The sequence below is a fragment of the Bombus bifarius genome, unplaced genomic scaffold (genome assembly GCF_011952205.1).
Source record: "Bombus bifarius isolate JDL3187 unplaced genomic scaffold, Bbif_JDL3187 scf7180000007974, whole genome shotgun sequence".
Classification (NCBI taxonomy): Eukaryota; Metazoa; Arthropoda; class Insecta; order Hymenoptera; family Apidae; genus Bombus; species Bombus bifarius.
Window position 1 is genome coordinate 2,268,761 of NW_022884360.1, and position 20,934 is coordinate 2,289,694.

The 20,934-nt window shown below is 34.5% G+C and overlaps 1 protein-coding gene across 1 annotated transcript; it reads left to right on the forward strand.

Moving 5' to 3' along the window:
* The first annotated feature begins 939 nt into the window (after window positions 1-939).
* LOC117217019 (cilia- and flagella-associated protein 47-like) lies at window positions 940-20,674 on the forward strand. The gene is made up of 29 exons (XM_033464287.1): window positions 940-1,513; window positions 1,599-1,876; window positions 2,483-2,620; window positions 2,847-3,072; window positions 3,149-3,246; window positions 3,510-3,640; window positions 3,727-3,789; window positions 4,494-4,817; window positions 5,066-5,254; window positions 5,381-5,436; window positions 5,675-5,926; window positions 6,674-7,059; window positions 8,188-8,572; window positions 9,205-9,490; window positions 9,762-10,081; window positions 10,321-10,835; window positions 11,814-12,090; window positions 12,179-12,474; window positions 12,962-13,198; window positions 13,392-13,560; window positions 13,803-14,038; window positions 14,297-14,639; window positions 15,696-15,854; window positions 15,923-16,136; window positions 16,306-16,524; window positions 17,341-17,537; window positions 18,251-18,476; window positions 19,077-19,238; window positions 20,413-20,674. Exons 1-29 carry the CDS (start codon window positions 1,502-1,504, stop codon window positions 20,553-20,555), a joined length of 6,537 nt encoding a protein of 2,178 aa, XP_033320178.1. The 5' UTR covers window positions 940-1,501; the 3' UTR covers window positions 20,556-20,674.
* Window positions 20,675-20,934: the final 260 nt, after the last annotated feature.

Here is a 20,934-nt window from a genome sequence, read left to right on the forward strand (position 1 = left end):
AATGTAAAATAATACAATTAATTGATTTTCGTAAATTCCATTTATATTATAAGCGTTAATTGGATGAAACAAGTTTTACTTATATTAAATCTGTTGAATAAAATATATTATGTACATCAACCAATTCATTTTACTTTTGCTTCACACAAATAAGTTAATACATACATACGTTACAAAATTATCAAACAAAAGAAGCCTCTGATTATATTTTCATTCTGTTGTCGAAGAAAATAGGATTAGGTTAATATTTATTTTATTAATTATAAGCAGACATCTTTATGGATTATAAAATGGCCTTCGATACTCAGTCAGTGATTGGAAGAGCACATACTGTTGTAAGTGAAATATGCTTAACTTTGGTTTTTTTTGTGTAAATTTTATAAGTTAGCGCGTACATATCGCTAATTTGCTACAACAATGACATAACTTAAAAATCAGAAAAAAAAAGTTTTGACGTTTTAAATCGTTATCATTTTATAAGAACACCGTATCAAAATCTTGCCATCTTGTATGCTAAATTGGTATAAGAAGATGTTGGACTTACACAAAAATATTATTTCCTTATTTTATTGGAAACCAATAGAGACAAATGTAAAAATGCAGTAACAGTTATAGGTTTCTTTGTGTGGTAAGTTAGGTAGCTCACTTACAGGATTCAACTCATGAAATGAAATGATAAATATGTTCGAAGATAAATCCAGAATGCTTAGAAAAAAATTATTAATAAAATTATTAATAACGTTAGTTTGATTTATTTAACATTATTCTGCATATAGTTACTAGAATTTTTATGCATATAATGTTTTCTGTAATAATACTTGATGGATAAAACAATTTTCTATCGAGATTTTATTTTTTAATCATGTTCTTTAAATTTAAGATTAAAACTATATTCTTTAAAATTATGTTTTCTTCTATAAAAATATGCATTTGTACAAGAATCCTCGGTCTTATAATTACTATCACTAATATTCTTTAAATCTTCAAGATAGTGACAAAAATACATATTTAATCCGAAAATCACATAAAAGAATATTTTTGCTGTAGAATTGCTTGGTAATATATTGAATTAAAGTTACTCTTCTATAAACCCAGGATGACGTGACTTATCACGTTCTGTATCTGTGGTTTTCAGTTTCATTTGCAATTGCAAATTGCTGATTATGAATTATGAACTTTAAATCTTTTTCAGTCCAGTAGTTCCATTGTGCTCATGAAAGAAGGTATCGAGATACAACAAGTTCCACGTTCGTATGACCAATCAGCAACCGCTATGCACGATGACGTTTATATATATCCTAGTTTTATGGAATTTAAAGAAGCTAGCGAAGGAATTACGTGTCATCAGCGTATCACTATTAAAAATACCGGGAAAAAATCGGCTTTTATTAAAATCCATCAAACCAAGTCAATAGTACGTTGAAACTAAATTAAATTTTTTAATTAGAAATCAAATGTAATTTATCATACTACACATGCTTTTTACAAGTTAACAATTTTTATGTTTTTGAAGGTTAATATCCTAAAAACAAATATAATAAAAACAAATAAAGTCGATTAATGAGATATTTTCGTCCATGTATTAAATTATTTTTCAGTCGTTTCAAGTGGAAAGTTTGGATAAAGGGATATTGTTAAATCCAGGATTAAGTATACACACGGTAGTAACGTATTCTTTTAAGCGACCGTCTCTATTGCGTGCAGTAATACCGATTGAGATTAATGGCAAGATTCTTGATTATCGCGTTATCTGTAAATTATTAGTCGAAGGTATTAGTATCGAACCGAAATCGATTGACTTTGGAATCGTCGATATTGGTCACTCTTCTGGTATTAAAATAATTACCCTAAGGAACGAAGGCGGCAAAAGTACCAGGTATTGTATGTATACAGAGTGTCTCATTTTAACTCATCCACGCAAATATTTCCTAAACCAGTAATTTTTAATCTGTTATCCGTGGATTCTTGGAAGACTATAAAATCCAAAAAGGTTGTTGACGAGCAGCTGATGAATGTTTTAAATATACATATTTGGTACATTAAGGATTTAAATTTTGAGTTAAGTCTTGGGGTTCCGTGATAATAAAAAATTATTTAAAGTGGTTCCGTGATAAACAAAAGGTTAAGAATCACTATGCTAAACTAGATATTATTCGAAAACGTATTTCAAATAAAACTTGTTTAACTTTAACGTAACTATACAATTTTTGTACATTTTTTATGTAATTTTTTTGTACGTTCGATGCAGTTTGTGATTTTCTACACAAAGAGATATTACGGTACTTGTATCTGAAAATACGTAGTCTAAAAGGTATTTTAATGTTAATTTCATTTATATTTTCGTGGATTGATTGAAATGAAACGCGTATGTAATCTATTTTTTAATGATCACACTGCTCCCGAATATCTTACTGTTAATATATGTACTTACGTGTGTATTGCTGGTCCGTGCAAGTTATCTTTATTAACATGAAATTAACAGATTTTCGATTGATCTTGGTACAAATGATTTAGAAATCACAGTTCATCCTATGCGTGGAATCGTTAAACCAAACAAGCCGGTTCAGCTGACTGTTGAATTAATTGGCATGAACGAAGGATCATTTCTCAGTGAATTCTGGTAAATTTTCTTACCTATATTAATTCAGATATACACTAGAACTACAAAAACTACTATTTTGTTTATTTACAAAATTCTTTTCTGTTTTCTACTAGTTCCAGTGCTATAACTTGTACTAATTGAGCGTGTCACCACAGGCTGATTAAACAATTAATAAACAATTAATAAGCAATTGATAAATCAATAACAATTGATAATAAAAAAAGTTCTGTTCTTTTTCTTCCAGGGTCAAATCGGTTCCGAATATACGCATCCCTTTTAACGTCAAGGTAATCGTACCAAAACTTGTAATTTATCATCCGAATACAACTGGAGATTTCACTCTAATCGATTTTTCGCAAACCGTCGTAAATACTCGAAAGTACGATTCCTTTGTTGTACGAAATATTTCTTCTCAAGTAGCTAGTTATGTGGTGCTGGGCGAAATCGACAACGAACTTATATGCGTTCGGGTAATTTATTTCAATTGCAACTAACGAAAGATGGAGACTTGCGCGCAGGAAATTATAACGAGTGTGCTCTTCGTAGGACATTAATCGCAAAAAGTATCCTGTGTACAGAGTCTTTGAAATTCGACCGATTCAAGGTCGTATTGGGCCATTCGAGGGTATTATTTTCGAAGTAGGGTACGTTATATTCTGAACAAATAATTGAGAACAATTTTGGATTTAAAATATCTACGATAAAGAAAAAGAAATTTCAATGTGTTAATAAATTCAACATGTATTTTAAATTTTCAATATAAATATTTCTAGTATCATTTGTTTATATTTGTTACAAACGGATTTGGAAAGAATATAAGAAATCCTCTTTAAAATAAAATAACTATGAAAATAAACAACATAAAAAATAATACGAAATTACTTGTTAAAAAAAGATGTAATTTTAGGTTTACACCAATAGACGGTTTAACGCATTGGCGAGAGACGGTGGAAGAGAAATCGAACACACAAGAGAAGGATTTCATGGCTTTCATAAGAATCGTCAGAGTACACGTCACCGAGACCAAACACATTTTGAGTACATTGTATTTCATATATTTTCCACATGTTCCTTGTTTACTTTAACGAAGATGAAATAACAAATTTTATTGTGAAAAACTGCAGGAGCCAATGACAGTATACGAAACGCGCTAACTGAGGCGTTACAAACTATTAATCATCAAAAACGTTAGTATTCCATATGTATAAACACTAATAATACCTTAATACTCGTGTATAAAGAAGAAAAAAAACGCATGAATCGATGAATAACAAAATACAGGATGCCATTTAGGAACATATCGGTGTTCTTGAAATCTGCTTAAAAGAACGAACATCAGACAAAATTCTTTTCGCCATTGCATTCGCCTCTTGAAATAGTTCTTCCTCGTGTTGAGAAGTTTTTTCATAAGATCGTTAATAAGACACATATTTAAATGATCTCGTTTAGCTGAGACACACTGTAATTTACATTATAAAAGTCTATTTCCGTTGAAACTTAAATATCCAAAAATATAAATGCATTACGGTCCAAGTTACATTCAACACTGTGATTATAATGAATTTATAATCTTCCCACATGATATATTTCCCATCAAGAATAATACTATGTAAATGACATTAAATAATAACAAGATAAATTTTGTCTCTATTAAAAGCATGATCGAAACTTGAAGAATGAGAGATATGTCATCTAATGAACACTGTGAAGGATAAAGATCTGAAGTTTATTTGATTATTTTATAGCGCTATTAAAAACACAATCGAGACCCAACGAACCACAAATAATGAAATAATAAAGTGAACATTGCAGGACTGTATTCGTAGCATGAAAGGAATCTTTTCTCAATGATACATTTCATATTTAATAATATTATAAATTTCAACGATAGATGTACCAATAATGAACGACTACTCTTCGTCCACGTTGACCGAAACCAGTATAGAATCTGGTCTGAACGATACCGTAAGACTCTGTCTCCATGGCGAAATGGAAGCGGCGCGTTTATGCTTCGAACCAGATATTCTCTATTTCGGTGAACTTTATGTCGGCGAACACTCACAGCGTGTACTTCGTATATCGAATCCATTAAAATTCGCAACATTACTCTGTAGCTATGTGCGTAACGCATCAGCTCGTTGCTATCCAGAAACTATAATGCTGAAACCGGGAGGATCTATAGAAGTGCTGTTGAAAGTTCGAGGAAAGGAGAATGGTATGTAATCGTTAAGATCGCGGATCTTTATGCGTTTAGAGGAAATTTAAACGTGCAGAAATCTACAGAATGTGTATAATACGCAAAAGTATATGAAATATCATAAATCTTTGGAAATATAATAAATAAGAGAGCTATGATAAAATATTTAGTAAATTTTTATACAAGCTCCGTTTCGTTCGCGCGTTTAGAAACACTCGAGAAAGTTGAAATGAACATTTTCTAAAAATTGACTTCTTTTATTGCAGTTAATTCGTCATTCGAAGTTTACTTCGACACCGCAGCCGACTCGTGCGAATCAACGAAAACTAGACGTCAAACGAAGATAAAAGTAGGAAGGTATGCTGTACAATGTAGGGTGAACGTGAAACTGCTGACCACCGTGAAACGATCATGTTTACCACGGGGGCGAAGTATTTTCGATGACTATTCTGAAGGTAATTTTAATATGTGCTATTTTTATAATGCTCTTAATTTTCTCGGAATTTGCACTTACTAAAGATTAAAAGATCAAAAGATCAAAGATGAAAATAGACGACTACAAAATTATTATTCGTCTACAGGTACATGGAAGCCCCTAACAGATAATAGAAAGACACCATCGATACAACCTCTTTCAGTAAGCTGTGTTAAGAATCGATATATGTATATTGTGAAAAAGTGAGTCGAAAATATACCGGGACATTTTTTTGTACGAAGCTTCGTTTCTGAGTAAATCGATATTAAAGATTTGTTAGTATGGACTATGCTATAGTGTAGACGATTTTTTACAATCTTTTGCTAAGTACTCTATATACTTGTTCATATATTTTATTTGTCACCTAACGATTTAGTGTTGTGTTGTATTTTATCTTTAGATAAAACCGAAAACGATAAAGCCGAAGAAAGAGATCATTGAAATAAAATGCAAGGACGACGAAGAAATTATACAGAAGGTTGCTCATATTCCTAAGTGGAAACATAAAGATGTATCAGGAACGGTGAAGTGCCTTGCGTCTTTGGGCAAAATGTTATCGACTCTAACTGCTAGTACCGAAGTTTTAATACCCCTTTCTCCTTTGCAAATATACAACGTACGCATGTATCCTACCTTATTTGCTTTTGGAATGGTAGGTACTTGATTAAATTTTTTTATACTTATATTTATTCATATCTTTTATATTCAAACTAAAAAAAAATCGTTATATTAACGTGACACTTCAAAATGTTTCTAACATTACTATATGTATTATTTACTTTATTATTGTTCACCTCTTAAATCTATTCCTTCAGACTGGGTCCACCGAGCGGTGAAAGGCGGCGTCTGTTACAAAGTTTTTTGGACAAAAATCGAACCCTCTTTAGATCCCTTGCGTGTGGAATTGGTACTGGGCTTGTTTAAAATAAAAACTTAATGTAATGTATTTTTGTTAATAACTTTTTAAGGAATACCTGGCGGCGGTTAGAATCTTCTGAATTTTACTCAGGAGAGTGTCTTTGACAACTTACGTCCAGGTCAAAGTCATTGGAATTATGTCCCCTGTTGTCAATATTTTCTTATATTTTTACAACGGACATAATGCAACGGACATCATTTCAACGCTCGTGTGGTCCCAGTCTAAATCTGTTAATTTTTGTATAGTTTATGTCCTTAATCACTATACGTGTACTATACATGTATCTTTGTACCCTTGACTAGAATTTCCTCCGTTCTCTGATCTCACAACTTTCTCATTTCTGGTTCCTCCTTCTATTCCTTCTCTCTTGTCCTCACTTCTGCTATTCCCTTTCCATATGTCGCTTCTAACCGTGTTCCAATATCTCCCTTACGTTATCACACGTATAACAAAAATAGAAATAGTACAACACTGTCGTAGGTTGTCCCAAGAAGTCGCAATTACCAACAGCTGATCGTCGAAAATTTGAACGACTTTCCAATCATGATTCGCCTCACGAGCTTGTCCTCCAAGTGCATTCATTTCCCGAAAGGGAATCTAATTATTTTGCCACCTGGTCTGCACGCCACGCGATTAGTTGAATTTCGAGCGCATCATATCGGCAAATTCAATGGTTACATTGATTACGTTATCAACAACAATCATTCGTTCGAGCTTGGTGTCACTGCTAATATCGTTGAAAAACAGTTATCATTGGACTCTCGTGAAGTAATGCTTGGCGAAGATTTGGTCAAGGAAGAAATCTATCGGCCGATGGATTGTACTGTTCAGATTAGGAATAAGTTGGATGCGAAAACGAGCTTCCGGTGAGTGATTTGTCCGAGTAAAATAAAATGATTTCATTGGCCAGGGAAAGTGAATTAGATTGTATGACATTATTGCATACGTTAATTTATATATGTCGGAGATGAAAGAACACCGGAGCCTTTGGAATTTTGGATAATCCCGCAACATTGTAACCTAGAGTCTACTATAGCTGTAATTGAACAATTGTAGTTATTCAATCCGATTGTAATTGTTCGAGAGTTATGATAATGAGCTTGGGCTCGAGGCAACAGTCAGTCGCCGAACGTAGCCGCGGTCACGGGATGAACGCTTTGTCTAACAAAGGCATGGAATAATTCAATAGTTCTCCTTAAAAAGGAAATAGTTGTAACACTCGACAGTAAACATTCCAACGGTCTCTGTCCCGTAGCTCGCCACACGCAGACCCTATTCTTCGAGTAAGATGATTGCCAGATGTCGATGCGTCTCCGCAGTACATGTTCAGCTAGCCCGAGGGCCCGTTATAAATCTTAAGATTTAGCCAACTAAAGTCCTTCAAACAGACAAACAGTCTTTGTCCCAACTACGGGAAAATAGGGGAGACCTATTTTTCAACGAGCGGCGTCTCCCACTAGCAACTTTCCCTCGAGGGCGGCTAGCATCTTTTTCTAACCACCGATATGGAGATTGACCAATTAGCAGCAACGCCAATTTCCCTTACTTTCTGAACGAAGGCTTTTCTCGACGAATCCGATGATCTCGTGTCCTTAGACACACCCCATTATAGTTTTCCTCTGTGGCATCATCGGGACGGGAAAGTCATTCTCGCTCGCGATCTCATCGATGAAAAGAGTAACCCCTTACGACCGGTGAATATTACGCGTCCGACTTGGATTTTGTGAGCACGTTCATCTATCATCCCGTCGACCGCGGATTCGTTATTGAACCTAGGATCATTGTCATTAGTTTCTCGAGTACCTAACTACCACGGTTACTTGTCCGGTTCTATAACAATCGTATTTGCACTAGTCAATGTCTTCTCTATTGCATAACGACAACGTGTAACCCAAACGAAGATTCGTTTCACGCCCCTAGCCCTAATTCTAATGTAAACCCGACATATATGAATGAACAATTTCTATAATTAAAATTCTGCCATTTTCAACCAGATGGGAAGTACCCGCAACGTGTTGCTTCTTCGTCGAACCAATATCGGGTGCAGTCCGTGGAAATGCTTCGTTGTTCAGTTATATATACTACAGGCCCGATTTTACAAGGTTCAGTTCTACCGAATTGATAATAAAATGTGAAAACAGCAGTTACAGTACTGTACGTGTGAGCATGCCAGTACAGACGCCCAAAGTTAATTTCATCAAAGACCTCATAAATGTCGGTGACATTCCACTAAACCTGCCGACAAAAACGGTCGCTGTTTTGAGGAATTTTGAATACATCGAAATTGAATTCGAAGTTGATACTTCGTCTTTGGTTCATGGATGCACTGTTAGTCCTCTTCACGGAGTATTGGCACCTCGTGGAGTTGCCATCTTCGAGGTAAATATGAAAAAACCTTACGGTTTATTTTAACACTCAATTGGTATCGTATTTCTATCGATTGTAAATGATATTAAGAATCCATAACAATTTAAATTAACGTAAGCTTACAAGCAGCATTACGATTATCCAAGTGTAGCCGATTTGGATGAAACTTTGAAGATTCATAGTACAGTGGAAAATATTCCACACGTATTTCTCTTCTCTGTTATTTACTTTCTAATACTAATTAAGGATGATGTTGTCCTTTCTGAATTTTCCTAACATCATTATAATTTTTATTTCCTGATAGCGCTATAGATTTCTTTTACCTTCTTTTTTTAATTTATAGTAATCCTTTTGCCTTTCATTTTAGATTTATATCATGTTTACTTATCATTATCTTCTATTATTAATATTATATTATTCTCTATTATACTTTATTTAGTTTTATCATTTTTCTATCAGTTTCTATTAGTTTTATCATTTTCTCTCTACTACCGCATTTTCCTTTTTCCTTCTGGCTTTAGATAACTAGACCTTCGCAAAATTTGTCCCCCTTTCTCTCTATCAGCCTTCGCAGGCTCCTTTTATCTGTCATGACAGTTTTTATATAACTGAGATAATAAGAAATCTTATTTTGTGCATTGCAGATCTATTTGACATTTAGCTTATGCTTTCATTTTACTCTGGTGATTCGTCTAACGATACAGAAGCATGTAAACGTTCAGTTTAAAATCACAGGCAACGTAACGTTCCCGCAATTAAAGTTGCATCCGAACTCCATTAACTTACGGCGAATAAGTGCATCCGCGTATCGACATTGCTTAATCACCGCATCAAATATTGGAACGACTATGTTAAAATTGAGATTTCTACTAAATGAGTATCCAGAATTTCGTATTTCATTATCCTCGCAGAGGCAAGATCCTGGAATAGGTATGTTTAAATTCCAATTTATTGATAATCAATTAGCTATGCTATTACATTTATTTAGGAAAAGAAACCCCAAAAAAAGATTTTAAAATTGATCCAAGTTAGTTTAATACGTATATTGAGATATAAATATCTTCTCAAATAAAATATCGGATATACGACGAACACGATTTAGCATAATTAATTATAGATCAATTTCAATTAGTTTGATATACGTAGCAGTGTGATATTTAATAAAAATTTCACCCAGGCAACTTCTCTATATTTTTAACAGGCAATAAGGACACTATGCTTGCACCAAACACTAGCCAGGATTTTCATCTTCATTTCGAACCCATCGACTTGGCTAGTTACGCATTTTATCTCCCAATCATCATCAACGATGTACTCGGCCCTGCATTAATGACGAGTCACAGATCGTCTAAGCCTTCAGAATATTTGAAACAATTCAAAAATCATTATATCGGCGTACCTAATCTGATTCTGCAAAAATTGCCTCCTACCATCGTGACGATGCCGATTGATTGTACAGTCGCAGGACACTTGATTTTCTTTAACAAACTGGTGTTCCATTTCAACACCCTAACGAACAACGTAAGCGTTCAATTATGGAAACGACAAGGATAATCTTCTCGAAAAAAACATTCGTAGTAAATGTTATAATTTTGCTTTGTATATTTTATATATTTCTGCATTCGATATGTGCACTATAAATTTCTGCAACTTTCAATTCTTCGCAAACGCGCGAAAATCTGAAAATGAAAAATTGCAAAATTACCCTAAAAATAATCGCGATCGTTCTATTCGTTGTACATAAAGTTTCGATTCTAAAGGTGTCAGACGAATTCTGCATAGAAAATCGCGAATCAGTGGAGGAGAAGATCGTCCAAATAGACATCAGCAACTTCTCGACTGCCTCGTGTCCGTTTTCGATTCAATGGTCAGCGGGTGAAAAACCGACTGTTAACCCGGACTGCATTCGATGTACGTTGCAAAAAGGGGAAAGGTGTGCGTTCTCGCTGTCGTTTCAGCCCAAGTCTCAAGGAAGTTATTCCGTCGATGCGCCAATATTCATCCGCAATGAATCGAACGGTGAGATGTTTAATAAATTATGCCTCGTTGGTGAATATCCTGCCAGCACTATCAAGGCGGAATTTTCGGAAATATTCTTCGTACCTGTGCCGTTAAATACTTCGCTGGAAAAAAAGTTTCGATTGTATATGCGATACTTCGAGAAAGACGTGGTCATCTTGTCGAACATTATGTCACCTGAATATTCCAGTGGACAATATACGGGAAACGTACTTCTTATAAATTTTATCGACACAAATATCGTGCCAGCTTCCGAGTAAGTAATTCTTTGGAACACTAGAGAAAACGTTGTGATTTTGTAATCGGCTGACTGCGGGTTTTTATGCAACTTCATATTTTTATTAACATGAATAAGGAAATGTAATTTACATAAACATCTGTATGGCTCGTTAAATATCGCAAACAGTACTTTATACTGTTATAGGCTGCATGTCCTAGCTTTTACGTTTACGGTTTAAGGTTAGGTTAGGTTTAAGGCAATTGATCGTATCCAGCGTTGGATAAAATCTTAGTGCAATAACGGATAACGAATTAAGATAAAGAATGAATCTAATGAACACTAATGAACAGGTATTTATCCGACTAACTTATATTCGGATAAAAATTAGTTCAGATTAAATTCTATATAATCATGTTATATGGTACATATACAGGGTGGTTGGTAACTGGTGGTATAAACGGAAAGGGGGTGATTCTATGCGAAAAAAGAAGTCGAAAATGTAGAATAACAGTTTTTCGTTTGACGCTTTGTTTTCGAGAAAATCGACTTTGAATTTACGCTCGGTACGCCTGCGGTACGTTATAACGCATCTCACTGTAGATCGTTGTCTCGATGGAAAAATTAGAAAAAAAAAAATATTTTATTCTATAAAATTTTCTAATCTAATCTAAAATTCTAATCTAAAAATTCTATTCTTTTTTCGCGTAGAATCACCCCCTTTCCGCTTGTAGCACCAGTTACCAACCACCCTGTATATTTATAGGTTATACTGTATATGTATACATATGTATATAAATACTTTACTATAGTATTTTCTGTGTCTTTGCATTACATGCATTTTGTATATTCGCAATTTTTAGGTAATGTCTCATAAATGCATAAAAATCCGCAACAGAGATACTAATAATATTTTGAAAAGTATCATTGAAACAATCAAATAAGAAGTACATATGTGTCTTCTTCAAATTAAACACAATATCGAAATAATCTTTATCGTAAACTGTCTTTTACCAGATACTCGGAATTGGAGGTGAAGATGGTTTTCAAAAGCGAGGCGTCTGTTTCCTTCCGCGTGATCGTTGAATTCTTTGACAGCGATGGAATGGCTGTCTGCCCTGTAATTGTTCATGCTACATCCGAAAACAGTTTGCTGACTACGCACATGTATATAAGAACCCCGATCATCGATTTTCAATGGTCACTGAGCACCGATAAAAGAGTATCTCGAGCTTCCAAAACGTCTGACAGTTTCACCGACGACGAAGAATACGAAGTAAACTCTTACAGGCCAGTAAGAGAATTTTCTTTTTACAAGAACTCATACTATACGCATTATGCGCATATTGCGAATGCCTGGAACCTGTATATTTTAATTTCAGAGACAAACGTCAGAACCAAGAATAGGCATTCTCACGTATTTCGGTCGAAAGAGTCGAGTATCGATTGAAAAATTGATGGAAAGTAAGCTGAAACTAGCGGTGCACGAATCGCAGGTGGTCCCATACGAGAAAGAGGTTCTTAACAACGCTGATAAATTGGGGCAAGATACGAAGAAAGGTGTAGCAGAAATTCCAAACGAAAAATCAAAAGAAACCACCCCAAGATCCGAATCAAAAGTCGAAGATTTTCAAGAGGCAATGCAGTATCCCTTCTTTCCTTTTGATGGCGAGAGCGAGTGAGTTTCCTTCAGAGTTATAGCATGTTTTACTGGCGATATCATGTTTCACTGGTGATATCTGTTAGATGTGCCAGTGATTTACGCCAGTGAATGACGTAAGTCGAATATTTTTCGTGCAAAAAATCTCGCATATTATTGCATAGAATAATATAACGTGAGATAAATTAAAAACTCAACTTCCTTAAGTTTTAGACTTACACCATTTTCATAATCATCAGTCCAGATATAGGTAAGCGAAAGTATATGCATAGCGGAAGAATTTTCAACATCGATTTATCCTGAAATAAAGCTCCGTACGAAAACTCTGTTATTCTATATTTGCAACTTACCTTTTCATAATAGATTCACTCTTCTTCAAATTGTATCTCTAATTTGGACATATCTTCTGTAAAAGAAATGAAGCATAACAGAAATATTTTATAATTGCCTCAGGACGGCTGTGAATAGCTTCGCTTTTTATCTTTATATGTTATTTCAATTATAGCGAGTTTGAAATTTATATGAACCAAACGCTAAAGGCCGCAGAAGAGTGGATGCACAGTGGGCCTTTCAAGTTTAACTTTTATGCTGACATTTTGTGCATTAAAATGGCACTGTCCAAGTATTATTCAAAGAAACCAACAGAGTTTAAAACTGCGACACGGAAAGGCCCGGAATTAGGGTTCGTGAGCGTGCTCGAATCGTTGATAGGACCGACCATTTATGATTACATTGGACAATTGTGAGTATTATGAAACTAACGATGTAATTCTGATATAACGATATTAATATAATATAATATAATACAATATATTTGTAGATAATTCTTTTCTCGAATTGCTTTTTTCTATTTTCCATTATTTTATTTTGAGTTTTCTAGTTACATAAAACATCCTGTATATGTACATGTACGTAAATCTGTTTTCGTTCCGCAGCAAAGAACTGCCAGCAAAAGATATCGACAGGGTAAATTACATATATAATCTTTACGACAACATTCTTCAGTTCTTGACGAAGTATGGGGCTTACTTGTGCCACGTTCAACCACAATTTTTACTCAATTACGAGGAATACATCGTTCTTCTAGAAAGTTCACGCTCTAAAGTAATTATAACGCTAAATTTTCTCATAGAAAAGAATTCGATCCTGAAAGGATTAATTAATATAAGCAGGGGAAGTTCTTCTGTCAAATTCAAAAATAAAAATTCAAAATTTCCAACGCTTTAAAAGTGAATATACTACAGAAGAGAAAATAGAATTATATAAAACTTGTCATAGTAATATTATTATTATTATTCATTTTATTGTTACTGGCATTCTTGATTCTCAAGAAATTTATACTGCAGGCCTATACACGAAGATCGGGGATAGAGCTATCGATGCAAGAAAAATTGCCACCGCTGAAGTTCGAATGTCGTAGCAAACAATGCTGGCTAGATGTGATCTTACAAACGTACAAATGTTTCGTATTACCGCTCGTTCTTGAGAGCAAAGGTAAAGACGAATCTTCGCCTTCGTTCACCCCGCAATGTTCCAGACGATCTACTATTCAACGAGCATCTACAGCGCCTTCTATATCGAGGTTCGTTTAAATTTAAACATATATCAGACGTTGCTCTCAAACAAATTGTCACCTACTTTTAATTGTCACAAAGTATGAAACTTGCTTCCCCATGTAATTTTTTCTTCCCTTTAATGTGTCTGTCGTTATTAGGCAGCGGATCTTTACGCACTTATGAAGAATTTATTGCAGGATGCAGTAGGATTCCTACGCGTAGCATAATTTTTGCTCAAAGAATTGCAAAAGTTAATTGGAAAATCACTCGTTTGAATGTTCCAGCTTCCGCAAGCAATACGAAACTCACAATACGATAATTGGAAACATCAGCACAGAAATATCGTCCAAGTCACCTGACAATAATTATTCTTTTGATGAATCATTCTTATTGGAATGGTTGCGTCAGCATTACGAAGAGGCACGTAAACAAGAGTGGATGACCGATCGTCGCGTGGTTTTAAATCCCGATGAAAGTAAAGACGTGGCAGAGGCTCGAAACATCGAGAATTTCGACAGAGATTTATCGGATTCCCTTGTCTTAATTGCTGTCACAGCTGCTTATTGTCCTTTTCTCATTGAGGAAGAGTTGAGTGGAATTTATATCCGTCCACGAAGTTACGAGGAGGTAATACAGCATACAGTGGCTGACGAAAGCATTCGAACACTCTTAGAAGCCTATTACGTATATGTTATGCAAAATATTATTATATATTTTCTAATATTTTGCAATTTCTATAATATTCTATAATCTTTATAATATACTCATCAGTAACGAGACACGACCATCGTGATTATACTGGTCAAATTTGTAACTGATCTGAAAATGTACAAAAAGCAAATGTATAAAAGTTACAAAACATCTACTGAAAACATATACTTCGTAAAGATCACCAAAGTATTTGAGCAGCTAATTATTCGTTAATAATTATTAAATATTAGTTACTAATTAAAGTCTATACTACATTGATAAGTCACAATATTTAACGAGACGATCTTTAGCGCTAATTGTACGTTTAAAATTATTTTGCGCTGTATACTAACACTTTGCGGACTGGAGACGCGTATTCGCGTTTTACTTCATGCGGTATCCTATAAAAATGTTAACTACTGTTGAATAGATGCTATAAAAAGAATGTTACGAATGTGTATTTAAACTACATGCTTGGATAATACGAAACCATTATTAATATATTAGATATAACATTGTTAGGAAAGTTCGTTCCGATTTTTAAGGAATTTAATCAACGTGAAAAATCATATTGGAAAGTTTTTCGCCGAAAGACCCGAGAGGTTCTGGAGGGACGGAAGTCTTGCGGATTCAAGTTGCGTGAAACATGGAGGAAGGTTGTGGAATAAAATTGCACCTATATAATTCAATAAATGTGCATCGAATCGAAATGTAAATTGCAACGAACTTTCCGAGCGATCTTTTGAATCTTTTCAATCACTGCAAAAATACGCGGTAATTCAGGCTATATGCTTATCAGAGCGTACGGTCCACAAAGTGCTAATTATTCACTAACGATAAGTGTTTGCACAAAATGTCCTGTAACTTCTCTGTACATTTTCGGATTGGTTTCAAGTTTTACTACTACGCTCACGATAGTCTCATTAAAGAATACCGTATAGTGGCTGTGACACGTTCATAAAAATGACCAATATACGCACTTTATTATCGAAGGCACTGCACAATGCTATTTGCGTGACAAACGCGTGGAAGAAGATGCGACTTGGTTTTGTAATTTCACCATTGGAAATCATCTATCCAAACTGCGTTAAAATGTTGATGTTGGTTAGATATTTATTTAACATATTGCCAACGTATACCCCTAGGGCTAAGGTAGGCGAACGTCTACTTCTGTAGGGATACAATTTTTATAGAAATCTGAAGCTTAACGATGTTTGCAGATTAAATTTAGCTGCCCCTTGACCGAAACTGTAACCAGGCAACTAAATTTCACAAATCCAACCGTACACAGCGTCGGTTTCTTGCTGTTGTTTTTTGACAACGATAATGAATTTTTTACCATAGTATCGTCACAACCGATCATCAATCTTAACGGCCACGGTACTGCCATAATAAAGATACAATTCCACGCTAAGAAAATAAAAGAGACTAAAGGTAACTACTTTCTCTCTTCAGCATGAGATAGAGTTTGACTAACATTTAGAAGATTTGAATTATCTTCCTTTTCCTGTATCCTACGTAACTCAAAATTTATTATTCTTAATGCGAGGAAGGTTATTTTAGTTTCGATTTTATCGCAATTACCAGCATCCTTTCTCAACAGCTTATTTACTGTTTTGTGGATCCACGATTGGTCCTCATTTTAGCAAGAATCAAATGTTCATTTTGGAGGGTCAAACCGACTGTTTAGGAATTACGAATGAATATACGATATGCAGCAAGCTGTACCAAGCAGTCGAAAAAACTCTAACTATCAATGTACCGTATGAAAATTCGACGGAATACGAAATTTGGGCGTCGGAAGAGCGACCAACTAAACCGAGTAAGTAAGCTTACTTTCCAGACATTAGTATAAATCGATAACTAAACGATGATTATAAATATTCGAACGTTGCTTGTAGATTAAATTTTAGACATCGAGACTGCGTAGGATGTGGCCGAATAACATGTACAAGCGGAAACAAGATGATTCTTCATGAAAAAATAGGAACAAAATGTGGAATAAAATTTTGTCATTTAAGGTTTAGTTTTCGAGTAAATGGAATTTGAAAATTTATCAAGTATACTTGAATATGGCTAATTCCAGACTGGGCAGTGCTAAATAATCGACAGGAGGTTGTTCTACGTGTAAAAATAAGTCGAGAATGTAGAATAAAATTTGTCCGTTCGGGGCACCATTTTCAAGGAAATAAAGTTCGAACGCGTTCAGTTAAGAGCATGTTTAGTACACGCGATTGATAAATTTTCAAATTTATTTTTCTCGGACACAAAGCGTTTTGAGAAAAAATTGTATTCTGCATTTTCGACTTATTTTCACACATAAAACGACCTCCTGTCGATTATTTGGTACTGGGCAGTCCGCAGTTAGCCATGTTCCAGTATACTTGATAAATTTTCAAACTAAACCTTAAATGAAAAAATATTATTCCATACTTTATTGTTATTTTTTCATAAGAAATCACTTCGTACCCGGTTGTACATGTTATTCGGCCGCACTCTGTATATAACATGTTACAAAAAAGCTGTTATACAGCATTACGTTATACCTGTACAATATATGTATATTTTTCTTTAACATATTACAATTCGAATAATAATTTTTAATATACTTGGATCTAAAGATGCAATTATTTTATAGATACTTTGAAACAGACGCGATGGTCTGAGCTACGTTTAAGAAAGATACCTCGGAGATTGTTTTTAAATCAAAATTCAATCGTAGTCAAAGAAGGTACTAAAATAGCCCATCTATCGGTCACAGTGGCGTGCCTCTCGCCTTCCCATCGAAGCTTTTGGATCATTTTTCAATCAAAGATGGGCGACTTTATTATTCAAGTGCGTATAAAACGCGTTGACGCTATATCGTGACAGTGATTTAATTTAAAGAACAATGTACGATTGCATACGTTGCCAGTAGGTTCTAGCGGTCAAGATGAATAAAAGATGTCATACAAAGATACGTCAATGGAAGCATCGTTAAAGAATAACAATAAAAAAGAAAATCGGTATAAGCCGGTATGAGAAATATTTACATCACATAATAGTCAGAATACATCATAATACTTTTACGACCTACTTCTTTTAAGCTCTCGTTCGTCATTCATTGAAATTGCGGTCGTAAAAGATATTTGATATCATCTGTTTGTAATAGATGTAAATATTCCTGATGTATTTATATTAGGTTGGCCCAAAAGTTTCTTTCGTTTTATAAGGAAATAATAGATACACAACATTCTTTGTTTTATATTAGTTGATCAAATGTCGTGATTTAATGATCCATTTTGCTCTATTAAGATAAAGACCACAACATTTGGCAGATTAGGTTCCATGTTTGTATAAAGATGCTGTAAAAGACATGTTTTGTAAAAGAAAGACACTCTTGAGATAACCTAATATTTTGTATAGTAGCAATATATCTTCGTCAACGCTCATCTCGTATATTATTTTTGTTGCTATAATCGTTTAACGACACACGCAATAACACGTCTGTCACATGACGTGACATCCTATAGAGATGAACATTTCCAACCGCTTGATTTGAAATATAGATAAATTCACAATGGCAAACATCACTAACCGATAATATCGTCGTCGAATGGGACGAACAAATTGAGAAATGCATTTGCACGGAACAGGACTATTATAATGAAATGTGTCGCTTGAATCTGACTGTGCCAATACCATCGAAAAATAAACAACTTTGGATTTGCGTTGCTTACATGTTTCAAAAGACCCTGGATCCTAAAGAACGACTCTTTTGGTCTCGATATTTAGGTACGTACCCAAACTGATGAATCAATTGAGGTTAAGGGCTTTCAAAGGAATCCACGTGCTTTGGATAATCTTCAGTATTCTGTTTTTGTTTTCTAACCTCTTGCGAACGTGGCTTTTCCAACACCATATACTGTTGCTAATTCTGTTACAGTTTTTTAATTAATTATTTTTATTTGTTTCGATAAAATATGTATCTAGATATTGGGTGTGGAGAAAGGCATCGGTTACTGAGAAACACGAGGGTCGTCCAGAAAGTAATACCCATTTTCAAATAACAACGATACAGATGCACCTGAAAAAGTTTTCTTTATTTGTAATTTTAGTATACATACTAATATTCCATCCTTTCAGAACCTGTCACGTTTATCACAGCAAAAACTTTTCAATATGGTCTTCCATGTCCACCAAATTCCTTAAAAATCGAAATGAACTTTCCGGACAACCCAATACTTTCTGAACGACCCTTGTATTACGTTCGGATAGTAGAACGTTAGGGTATTCGAATAATTTGTGCTCGGATAAGGTGGAGGGTCTCTATAGGTACATGTGGTTTATTTAATTTAAAGATTAATTAATTTATATGGTTTCCATTGCATAAAGATACGCAAATTGGATTACGTTTGATTCGATGGTTAATGGGAAATAGTGCGGACTCTGCTGCTATGGAGTTTAGTCATATATTTGATGCGACAGTGACTTATAACGTGATAATATCCGACACATCTGATATTCTTCGATTTCCCAAGACGTTTACCATAAACGGTTAGTACAAAACACATCGAGCTTTTAAATTCTATTTCTTCCTTTCTATTTCTTCATAAATAAATAAAGTAACTGCAGACAAAAAATATGAAAAATATTAAAATGAATAAAACAAAGAAAGTCAGATGCAAATATATAAATAACCATGCATAATCAAGAAGATGTATGTTACATGAAAAATTAACTTTTTCTTTTTTAATAAAAGGAGAGGAAAAGGAAATGAAGGATATACAGGGTGTATCACAACACTGGGACCCACTTCAGAAGTGGACAGGAGGCACAAAGACAATGAAGAAAATTCGCACAAACGTGTGTCCTATCCGACTCTCGTTTCAAAGTTATAGCCTTTTTCGTGTTTCGATAATCCGTAACTGCTTACCTCCATAGAAGGTGCTCGAAATGGCTCCACTCTGTCTGTATTGTTTGACACACACCTGGAATTATTGAAAGATCGCAAAATTATTTTGCACGACCATTGTGAGCTTGCATAGAGACCTTCTACGATGATTAGCACTTGCGAATTGCACGGACGTGTTTGCCTGCAATAATAATAATTCCTTTACGTCGACATAAACTTTGTACACTGAGGAGGTAGCCCTCCCTTGCTTTTGTGTTGGAAGGTTAAAGTACGTTGGAATGCCTTGAAAATGTTCCATTCAATTCTTCAGAAATTGTCTTATAAATAAGACAATAATAATATGGAATGGCTTCGCAGTTTTTCTTATTTAACATTTTTTGCATTCGAGTCGCGATATTGCCTCAGATAAAAACAAAGCTCGACAATTTGTTTCATTACAATATTTTTTTATTTAAATTTACTATACGTGGCTAGCTATTGCGAGCGCAGTAATATGAAATTCTAAAGAACCTCTTATAAATATTCTAATAGTCTAATAAATAATAGAATTCTAATAACCTTTAAGACCCCAACTCAGAAGTAACCTCCTTTACGATCGCGCTACAAGCTTTTCCGACCAAGATGTCACGCAAATTTTTGCGTGTTTCGAGCGGAACGCGGTTCATTGAAACTCAAAAGTGATTATAACTTTGAAACAAGGTAGAAGACAGAACACATGTTCGTACGAACATTTTTCCTTGTTTTTCTGCCACCTGTCCATTTCTCAAATGTGTGCCACGTGTTATGATACACCCTGTATAAAAATTGTTCATTCAGACGTAAGGCCTTCTGCTGACAATGTTCCAATGAAGATACACCTCTCGCCATTCGTAGATCAATTATGCCAAATAACAATGACGTTAGTCTCTGTTAACGGAAATGAACGAAGAGTGTATAAAGTCAGCTTCTTACGCGTATAAAAGTAAGTTATAAACGAATACGACATTTGTAATAGATCGTGCTTATTTATTAGATGTCAGCATTATACAGGGTGTGTCAGTATATCGTAAATATATGAGTAATAACAAAGCACGTAATTCTTAAGATTTACTTTGTTAGTGTAAAAATTGTTAAAAATGCTGGCCATCGTACTGCATACACAGGTATGCTCCCCGAATTAAATTTGGTACGGTAACTTAACCTCCGCGATCACCGGATTTCTCATCCTTTGATTTATATCTATGGAGTCATATTAAATGAAAAGTTTATTCCGAAGGCAATGCAAGTGTTGTACGATTAAAAGCGAGAATCATTTTAGCGTTCGAGGAACTAAAAACGGAAAATACGTTGAAAAGCGTG